General features: G+C 52.9%; 2 protein-coding genes across 2 annotated transcripts; one reads left to right on the forward strand and one right to left on the reverse strand.

Annotated features, from left to right (window-relative positions):
- The first annotated feature begins 309 nt into the window (after positions 1-309).
- On the forward strand, positions 310-723 carry LOC118897730 (protein FAM136A-like). The gene is given in 1 exon segment (XM_036857011.1): positions 310-723. A coding segment is annotated over 1 exon segment (414 nt).
- Positions 724-9128: 8405 nt separating this feature from the next.
- Positions 9129-10145, reverse strand: GPR55 (G protein-coupled receptor 55). The gene has a single exon (XM_036857676.1). The coding sequence runs from the start codon at positions 10143-10145 to the stop codon at positions 9129-9131; it is 1017 nt and encodes a 338-aa protein (XP_036713571.1).
- Between the last annotated feature and the right edge of the window lie 476 nt (positions 10146-10621).

Here is a 10621-nt window from a genome sequence, read left to right on the forward strand (position 1 = left end):
CAAGGCCTGCAGGCGATTTGGGTTCGGAAATGGCCCTGTTCTCCGATCCCCAGGTGTTCACTAGTCCCTCAGAGGGGCTAGCAGCTCCCTGCTCTGGCCTTCTTGCCCCACACAGGAGTGGACACACAGTGGCTGCTCAGGAAATACGATGCCAGTTGAACTGAATCGAAGCTGAAAGGGGTTCCATTCACAGATCACAGAGGGCACTTGCCCATCAGGACCACGAGGACAAGGGTGAGCTGGTAAGAAGCCTCTTCTGGCGGGAATCCATGTGGGCGCCGGCGCGGCAGGGAGCAGCGTGGGGTCACCATGGCGGAGCTGCAGCAGCTCTGGGTGCAGGAGGCGGTGGTCCCCTGATGAAGAGTCTGGAGAGAGAACATCCGGAAGATGCAGGGCCTCAGGTTCTGGTGCAGCGCCGGCTGTTGTGAGGTCAGCCAGGTGTCCGTGCAGCAAGTGCACCAGTGCACTGAGCGCTGCCGTGCACCTCTGGCTCAAGCCCAGGCCCTGGGGACCAGAGAGTTGGAGAAGTTCCAGGACCGCCTGGCCCGGTGCACTATGCATTGCAACAACAAAGCCAAAGATTCAATGGATGCGGGGAGTAAAGAGCTTCAGGTGAAGCGGCGGCTGGAGAGTTGCGTGACCAAGTGTGGGGATGACCACATGAACCTCTCCCCAACCATGACCAAGAAGATGAAGGAGTGTCTCTCGTCCATTGGGAAATAGATGTCTGCTACTGGCCAGCGGGGCTGAGGGCAGGAGTCTATTTAAAAAGAGGAATGGGGATTTGGGTCTTTAAGGAAAGTTTATGAATGAGGAAATTAAGGATGGCAGCAAGTTTCAGGCCTAGGTCACTTGCCTCTGGACACTGGTTCCTTTGTGTTTCAATCCTAGAAAGTGAAATGGAAAACACCGGTGCTAAAATTTGGGTCAGAGATAGTACAGGAGAGTTTTTGTGAGCCTGAATTTCATGTGGCCAGGGCTTATCCTGGCAATAGGGAATCTCCCTTGTACCAAACCAGAGCCCTCCAAAGTACCAGATTCTCTTAGTACACAGATACCAACAGGCTGGCAGGTCCATCTAACCCGCCTATGATCTGGTGGAGTGTGAGGAGAGGTGTTTCTGATTGTTGCCAACCTCCTGTTTACCAGAAGGATCACCACTACATTTTCCACAAACTGTAATAAAACAAAAGCCATGAGGTCCCTAATTTAGAAGGGGAAAGGGGGCTTCTGGGGTTTTGTTTTGCTTGGTTTTGTTTTATATACAAGGGCATGAAGTTATTTAAGATGTAGAGTTGGGAGAGGTAGTTTGGATAAAAATTTTGAAAGAGTCCATTTCTGGCCATCAAGATGTGGATGTGCATTTCTTAAAATTCTCACACATGACATCTTTCAGCCTGGAGACCCTGCAGAAACGTAAGAAACGATATCACACCGGTAGGGGAAGCAAACCTTCCCTCTCACTGGCAGCCATGGTGGGCCCTGAGGCTGTCTGCAGCAGACTGACAGGACAATCTTGTAGTGACATTCACCCTTGAAGGCAAAGAAGATTTTGATTGTGCCATATGCTAGTATTCAGGAATGAAGAGTGAAAGAGGAACTGTTGGCTGCTTAATTAAGAGAGTTATGAAGTACTGGTCTTGGAAAAATCTGGTTTTCAAAGAACAGAATAGAGTGAAAGCCTAAACCCAGTATTACTTACTTTGCCCCCTGAAATAACAGAGCTCTATTGAGACAATCCCTTGGCAACACGAAGGTCAAGGGAGAAAAAGTCAGCAGCTTGGGGACGAGCTGTGACTCCTTTAGTGCAAAAGAAGGACAGCCCTCTGTTACCAACTACTACTTTTGACTGGGACTTTGTGACATGCGTTCTTCTTGCTCCAGTTCTAGCACCTTATAGTTCTGATAAGGACCTTGTTACTTGAAATGATAACATAGCCTGTCTGTTTGCCGTTTCAAGACTGTGATATATTTTCCTAGTGGTTTGGTTTTAAAAATAAACGGGATTGGGCTTCCCTGGTGGCGCAGTGGTTGAGAGTCTGCCTGCCAATGCAGGGGACACGGGTTCGAGCCCTGGTCTGGGAAGATCCCACATGCTGCGGAGCAACTAGCCCCGTGAGCCACAGCTACTGAGCCTGCGCGTCTGGAGCTTGTGCTCCGCCACAAGAGAGGCTGCGACACCGCAATGAAGAGGGGACCCCACTCGCCACAACTAGAGGAAGCCCTCGCACAGAAACGAAGACCCAACACAGCCAAAAATAAATAAATAAATAAATAATTAATTTTAAAAAAAAAAACAGGATTCAATTTTTCTTCCCCCCCTCCAAAAAAAAAAAAAAAGAAAGAAAGTCTCTTCCATTCCCTCTGCCTGAAAAGGAAGCCAGGTTTTTTGTCTAGAGGTCGGGTAAAGAAAGCCCTGCAGGATTTTGTGGGTGGGGAGTACAGAGGAGTGTGGCCGGGCTCAGCGAGGTTAGAGCACCAGCTCCCCAAGCCTAGGAAGGTGCAGGCTGTTATGGTTCCCGAGAAGAGCCAGGACAAGACTCCGCCTCCCCATGGAGTGGCAGGATGGCCGAAGGGAGCCTCGGGCTTGAAGGGAAAAGACCACTTAACACCAAGTTCTCCGGGGCTGCGGGGATGAGCTTCATGCCCAAGTGTTTGAAGGGCCTGTTAAGTGGACGCCACAGCTGTGACCAGTGTGACCTGAGACTCAGAGGCCCCTGTAAATAGTGCAGCCACTGAGGGACCCCATCCCTAGGACTTGTGCAGGTCCTGGGAGAGGGAGGAAGCCCCAGATGATGGAGCTGGAATATCCTACAGGAAAGCTTGATGAGTTCAGAGCAGGTGACGTTCGATTTGAAGAAACAAAAGAAGCACAACACTTCTTTTGCTCCAGATCACAGAGTAAATCCGCATGCAATGGACTGAATGGTACCCCTCCCCCCAAATTTATATGTGGAAACTCGAACCCCAATGTGACTGCTTTGGAAATAGGGCCTTTAGGAGGTGATTAAGGTAAAAGGCGGTCATAAAAGTGAGACCCCGATCCGACAGGATCAGTGTCTTTATAAGAAGAGACACCAGAGCTCACGTGCACGTCCTCCTCCCTCCCTCCGTCCCCACCACGTGAGGACACAGTGAGAAGGCGGCTGAGGGCTCTCGTGGGAAACCACACACTGCTGGACCCTGAACGCAGACTTCAAGAACTGTGAGAAATAAATTTCTGTTGTTTAAGCCCCTCAGTCTGTGGTGTTTTGTTATGGCAGCCCTGCGGGTTATACGCCATTCCCTCCCTAGGGATGGGTTTTGCAGCGTGCAAGAGTTTCCAGCTCCATTACATCCATTTTCATCCCTATTTTATCCATGTGACTTAAATGTACCAGCCTCTGAAGTCAAATTTTCTTAATACTCCAAGAACCATCAGTGCAGATGTCCATTTTCTGCCAGCTTCCCCTCCGCAAGTACTTCTGGGTCTCCTGCCCCAGGACATGCTGACGAGTCCCCCAGACGCCTGCTGGGTTTGCAGTTACACGTGCTCCACTCTGCTGCACATGCTGGATTCCCATCAGTGAGAGCTGAACCCTGGCTCCCACTTTAAGTCTGTGCTGCAGACTGGAAAACGGGAAGAAAAGCACAGCCAAGAGGCTTGTCTCTGCCATTGGAGGCGGCCCTTCCCAGAATCCAGGGGCAACAACATCTGGCACATCTTGGGGGGAGGTCTGCCCACCTGTCTGGTGCCAGTACTTTGGACACTTCCTTGACCATCCCAGACCCGTGGCCATGAGGCCTCTCTGCCCTTCAGGGAAACCCCACCATCCACTCCAAGAGCTGTGGTTTGGCCCTGGACCTCACCCAACGATCCCTGGGTCATTGGACGCCTCGTTCAGGCGCCATCCATGCGGATCAGCTACTTGGATCCTCTGCATTTAGCCAGGTCAGGTCTGATAACTGCAAACCTTTGCAAAGCTCTCTGCAGCCTCCACCGGTCCTCACCCCTCCCTGAACGAGAAGCCACGCACACGTGTCTGTGCACCGTCGCCCACGATGTGCAGCCCCGAGCCCCCCTCAGAGAGGGCTCTCTGGCAGCGGAACACACTTCACAGAGACGTTCATTACACAGACGCACCCTGAGGTGCCTTTTGCGTGACTGTAGGTGCCCCTCGGAGCCTCAGGTCTCAACAGCCTCCCTCGCAGGGTTACACTTGCTCAAGCGAGGCCCCCAGAACAAAGGCTGGCTGAGGCTTCCAGGTGAACTCAGGGCCCCTGCCCCCCCCACCCCCGGCAGAAGTGATGTCAGGCTTTGAAGTGACAGGGCTTCGGAGACTTCAAAGCACGGAGGGCCACATTTAGCTCCCGATCAAGCGTCCTGTGGGCCCTCCTGCAGCGGCTTTGTGCAGAGGACACATCTCGCAGGCTTGTGGCAGGGGGTGGGGCCTGAACTGGGGCAGAGGGGCGTCTGTTTGTCCTCCCACCCCCAGCTCCCGAGTCCGCCTTGACCCGCCTGCCATACGCTCTCCCTCAAACGCCCACTCACGGCTCTGAGTCCTGGGCTCACTTGAGAAGCCGGCTCTGGGTGGAAGAAAGCCAGAGGCGGCTGCAGTGGTAGTTTCAGGGGTTGTTCCCCCCAAAATATCTTCTGTGGCACTTTTCTGTGGGTCTTCGAGTCCTCTCCCCCCTCGGCAGTGGGGTCTCACGGTGGGCCTGGAAGGTCACTGCGCACAGCACAGCCTACCCTCTAGGGTCGATGGAGGGTGGCCTGGTGTGGGTATCACCACCATCCCCACGTGGTTCCTAGGGAGGAGCGTCCCTGTCCCTTTCTCGTGACTGTTCTGCGCACCAGACTCTCCTCACACCCACACGGTTGCTCTTCTCAGTTTCTCTCCTCACTGATCTCTCAACAGAATCCTTTTTAACCTCTGTTAGTCTCTCCAGGTGCCCACCAGGTGTCAGCCATTTCAAGCATCTGTGCAATCACTGTGTATTTGTGGTAACAAGGCTGTTATCTCACTACAAATGTCATTCGTGTCTTGTAGCAGACACGTAGCATTCACACAGTGACTCTTAGCTTCACAGGGTCCCCAGAGAGAGACTCAGTAGGAAAATAGTGGCAAATGCAGTTGGTGGACTAACATTCTCCATGCAAATGCTCCCTGGGGGCCAATATTCCAAGGGAGGGTCAGTCCTTGCCCCTGAGGGGATGTGGCCCAGATGTGGGTGGCTTCTGGGTCAGCAGAAGATGGCTGTTGAATCAGCCTTCTCAGGCTGCCATAACAAAGTACCACAGACCTGTTGGCTTTCACAACAGTTCTGGTGGCTGGAAGTCCAAGATCAAGGTGCCAGCAGGGTTGATGTCTGCTGAGGGCTCTCTCTTTGCGTTGCAGAAGGCTGTCTGCTCACTGTGTCCTCATGGAGCTCCCATTCAGTGCATGCAGCAGGAGGAAGCAGGCACTCTGGTGCCTCATCCTATGAGGGCACGGATCCCATCATGAGGGCTCCACCCTCAGGACCTCATCTAAACCTAAGTATCTTCCAAAGGTCCCATCCATAAATACCATCACATTGGGGGTTAGGGCTTCAACATATGGATTTGGGGGGGAGACATAGTTCAGTCCACAGCAGCCATCAGGGAGCAAGGATGCCCCCAGTCATCCCTTGGCACCCAGGCCACAACGGGGCTGTGCTCAGGACTGTGGGGGACTCAGGAGAACGGCGTGGCCCAGGCCAGGGCCTGGCTGTTCACATTCTCCAGGAGCTCTGGATAGGTTAGTAGGATTCACGTGGGATGAGCCATGAAGGAAAACTCAGATATAACCTGGGAGAAACAGATCACTCTGTGGGTGGTCAGATAAGGGAGGGGTCATCAGTGGAGGACTTCTGGAGAACTGGCTCTGTGTCTTCAGCCTGTTAGTGGTCAACAGGTCTCCTGAGCTGGGCCACACAATGTGTGCACAGGAGTCAGAGCCTTTGGAGGCAACTCCAGTGTCATGGTGGTGGTGGGACAAGATGGCGGGAGCAGGGTGGAGCAGACTCAGAGCTGGAGGGACCACAGCCTGTGGGGTCTGTGTGGCCCAGTTGCTGCCCCGGAGAACCAAGTACCCAAGTGGATGTGAGGGCTACATTTAGACCCTGCAGGGTCTGGCTCCTGGCCACCTGGGACAGGCCCCAGCTGTGCTCCTGGGGCAGGCCAGAGGGTGGGTCTCTGTGCTCCCAGACTCCGTGTCCAGGTGGCTTCTTCGACGTGGTCCCTTCATAGTTCCTTTGACCAAGATTATTGGGTCACCTGACAAGGGCCATCAGCAACCAGCTCTTCTCTGAAGTCAATAAGGGTAGCCCAAGACAAGGTTACTCAGCATCATAGGAATCTATTTATTTGGCAAATCAGATTATTCAAATTATTTTTTCCAGTTAATTGTCCCAGTTTCACACACGTACATATACCCTGTGTATCTCAGATTTTTCCAGATTAGGAGTACAAATAAGGCCAGACAATGTCCCTAAGCCTCCACTGGTTTTAGTAGTGAAAATTTCAGCCTCTTCCACAGCTAAGTTCAGCTGTCCCTAACTCACTGACTGCCACTTGCTGCAGGGTGGGCTCTGGGTACATCAGCACACTAACCTTAACCCTGACCCTCTGCCCCTTCTGTGCCTGCTGGGCCTGATTGCTGATCTTGGGCCAGACTTAGCCCAGAGTGTGGACCCTCCTACAGAGCAGCCTAGCCTGCAGCTCTGGACCTGTGCCCACTCCCACAGACCCTGATGGCTCCTCTGTGACATGCAAGTCAGGATGGGTCCTCCTGGGGAGAGAGAAGAGGCCCATCTCCTTCCCCTAGTGTGTTGGGATCAGTCAGCGGTTCCCAAGGCTCACCTCCACAGTGGTCACATCAACCCCAGTCTGCCACATCCTTCCAAGGACCTACACCTAACAGTTACGCAGCTTGTGAGTCTATACTCCCCTCCGGCCCTCTGTCACCTGGCTCGGCAGAGTCATGCTGCCTTCAAGACAAGACTGTATGTTTACAGACATCACTGGGGATGATGGGTCATCAGGGCCCACCATCCCTTTCCTCTTTAGAAGCCTGTCTGGCCCTAAGCACGCTGGTAAATACAACTGCAGCATGAACCGCGCCACTCAGCTCCACTGGGCAGGCTCCCAGCTCCCAGGGCAAAGAGAGAAATTGGAGGCGGGCGGTTCCTAACTCCACCCACACATGGGCTCTGACCGCATCCAGCCCAGTGTCCTGCTGGGTACATGTCTGGCTTTCTGAGACTAGCACGAGTCTGCCTCGGCCCAGGATGGCCATGGGACTGTGAAGCCTGTAGGCAGGGGGAGGAGTGTCCAGGGCTTGGAGCAGCTGGGCGGGACTCATCTCCGGGTCTGCAGAGCTCCTGACTCTGGCTGCCGGTTCATGGAGGCCCAGTCTGAGGGCCGGGAGCCTCTGGCCCTGGCCGTGATCCCTGCTCTGCACCCATTTCTACCCTTTCTTCCTCACCGTTCCCTCCAGCCCCACAGAGTGCCACCTGACCACTGACCGCAGGGGAGCGGGGAGAAGGTGGGGCTTCTGCCCTTCTATGGCTCTCAGTCAAATTGAGGATTCTCAGACAGGAAGCCACTCTGCCCTCCATCCTTCCTGCCGGTCTCACACCCCAACCCCTCACAGAGCCCCAGTGCTTCAAGCCTGAGACTGTTACCCAACCTCACCTCCTCCTTCCTCAGGGTTTTATCTAAATCGCCCTCTTTCCCCCCACACAGCCACCCCTCCCTTCCGTCCACCGCTCAGCGGTGGACGCCTCTTCTCCTGCAGGTATGAGGTGGTTGCTTTTCTTCCTAAAGTCTTCCCCCCTGTTCACATTAAGTCTCATTTGTTGCTTCTCATCCCACTCACTCCGTCTTGCAAACCACCCCACAATTTATCCTGATCATCATTTCACTCTCTGGAGCAGCTGAGTCATTGGCAGGCTTTCAGCTGCCACCACTGCCCCTTCTCTAGAGCATTAGAGAAGCCCAGTCCAAACTATGATTCAATCGTTTACAGTTTCCAGCGAGGCACTGCCAAGAGCCCTGTGTCGTCGAGATGGTTCCTCTATTCCTGGCTGTCTCATCTTCTCCCTCCCAGCCACTGGACAGGGACCTCTCTGTGGACGGTGCCACCGTGGCCGGCTGCCCAGCCAGGACGCAGGTGGGCAAGACAAGCACCTTGTTCTCCTCTGGCTGAACCGAATCGAGCCTGATTCCTTCTCATCATTCTCAAGGAAACTGAATCTAATCAACAACATCCCAGCCTGTTCAAGAGAGCAAACTGGTCATGTCCAGAAATTTCCCACTCCCAGGCTTGTCTCTACTGCCTCTCCTCCCCCTGGGCCAGTGCAGTGGCAATGGGGGAGGGGCTGTCCAATTCCAGCCCTTGGCCTGTCTCCTACCTTTCCCAGGTATATCCTGCCCCCTCGTGGCTCTCAGGTGTCACCAGTGCCTTTCCACTCTGTCCCCACTATTTTCACAAAGTGTCCCCAACATCACAAATCCTGGTCCACACCAGCCCGCCTCAGTCCCTCTGCAGCTTTGTCCTGCGCACAGGAAAGTTTGGCTGGCCTTCCAGGCCTTTCCAAGGCCCATAGAAAACTCGGGGTTCTCTGCACATACTTGCTCTCCCCAGTCACCCACTCTGCTGGCATCTCTGTGAGGTCATGGGTCAACAGATCTCCAGAAGAGACCACAAAGTACAACTGCTCCACGCCGGGATCCCCAAACCAAAAAGGAGCTTGGTCCATCCCTCCCACTCCATCTCTCCTCCATGCCAACCCTCTTGATTCTCTCTCCTAACTCCTCTCTCTCTTCCTTTCCAGAATCTTCTAGCCTAACAGAAGGACAGAGGAGAGCTGAGAAACAGCCTTATTCAGATGGTCTCATTCTCTTTCTCAATTCTTCCACCGCATGCTTTTTAGGCTTAGAAATCAAGAATTCACCTGGGTCTTAGGTTCTTCAGAGCTCCCCAGACACTGAGTGTTTATATCAAGTTGTCTGGCTGCTGGGGAAAGGTTTTGGGGCCACAGTGAGCAAAGATGGCATTCAAGTGAGCGTCAGAGGGAGGGCACACCAGTAAATGTGCCATGTGTCAGCCCACCACATCAGAGCCCTAAGAAGAGGTATCTGCTGTGGAATTCAGACCGAGGTTTCCTTCCTCCAGGCACAGCTTTCTTCCCTTAGCCATGGTGGTCATGGTGTCCTGGAGGACCAGCTGGGCCCTGGGAGGCTGGTGGGCCATCATATCCGTGCGGAATTCTTTGATGACAAAGTAGTAGCAGAAAACATCCAGACAGCAGTTGATGTTGGAGAAACACATGGACAGTTGCAGGAACAAGATGATGTTCTTCTTGGCTCTGCACTCCACGATAAAGCCATTCCTCACCAGGAACTGCAAGAGGAAACTCAGGTGGACGGGGAGAAAGGAGACCACAAAGACAGCCAGACTGGCCGCGATAGTCCAGATACAGGCCTTCTGCTGGCCCCAGTCCTGGGTGTGGTCCCGACGGGCGACCAGAATGCAGATGTTCCTGTAGGAGCAGAAGCCCATGATGCTCATGGGGAGGAGGAAGCCAAAGACCTCAAGAGGGAAGAAGACCTTGGCACTCCAGGTGCCGTCAGACATGTTGTGGAAGCACCTGTAATCTTCCACTTTCCCATGGAAGCTGTAGATAGGGGTGCTCCCCACCCACACCAGGACCCAGATGGCGCAGCAGATCCCAAAGGTCTTCCTGGGGGACCGGAGGTGGCTGACCAGGAGCGGGTACCGGATGGCCAAGAATCTGTCCAGGCTGATGAAGCAGATAGTGAAGATGCTCCCATACATGCTGATGAAGTAGAAGCACTCCACTAGGGTACAGAAGGAAAGAAGGGGAGCCTTCACGTGAGACAGGGCCATCTTGAATGGGAGAGACAGCACCAGCAGCAGGTCAAAGACCGCCAGGTTGATCATGTAGATGGAGGTGGCAGCGTAGCAGGGCCACCTCTTCTTCAGGAAGGAGCTGAAGCCTCGGATGGCGAGCAGATTGAGGAGCAGACCGAGGAGGAAGGTGGGGATGTGGACAGCCAGCTGCACGGTTTTCATCAGCTCATCCACATCGTGGAAGGAGCAGTTCTCACTCTGGCTCATGTTCCTTCCTACAACGTCAACAGTAGATGAGATGAAGGTCCTCTTACTCTCTAGAACTGATGGATTCAAACGACTTTGTCAAGAATCATAAACATGACCGCTTTCTCCCACAGCAATCTATGCTCTTTGAATAACAATTAGAAGACACAGGAAGAAAAATTACCTCGAAATCTGTTGCCCAGATAGAACCACTGTTACTTTATATATATGTGTATGTGTATATATATATATATATATATATGTATGGGTATATATATATATATATATATATATAAAGTATATATATGATCCCAGACTCTTTCTGTACACACACACACATGTGTGTGCCTTTATCTTTAATAAAAACAGAATTGTGCACAAACATCTGTCCCTTTTTTCCAATCAGAAGTCTTTCTGTTGAAAGTAGTAACAACAACATAAGCCCTGACCCAAACTGGTTTCATCAAACAGTGAACTTCACAGAACTGGAAACATGA

Source organism: Balaenoptera musculus, chromosome 7 (genome assembly GCF_009873245.2).
Source record: "Balaenoptera musculus isolate JJ_BM4_2016_0621 chromosome 7, mBalMus1.pri.v3, whole genome shotgun sequence".
Classification (NCBI taxonomy): domain Eukaryota; kingdom Metazoa; phylum Chordata; class Mammalia; order Artiodactyla; family Balaenopteridae; genus Balaenoptera; species Balaenoptera musculus.

Coding starts and splice junctions, on each gene's coding strand:
- GPR55 (XM_036857676.1), bottom strand. CDS start 10,145: ATGAGCCAGAGTGAGAACTGCTCCTTCCACGATGTGGATGAGCTGATG.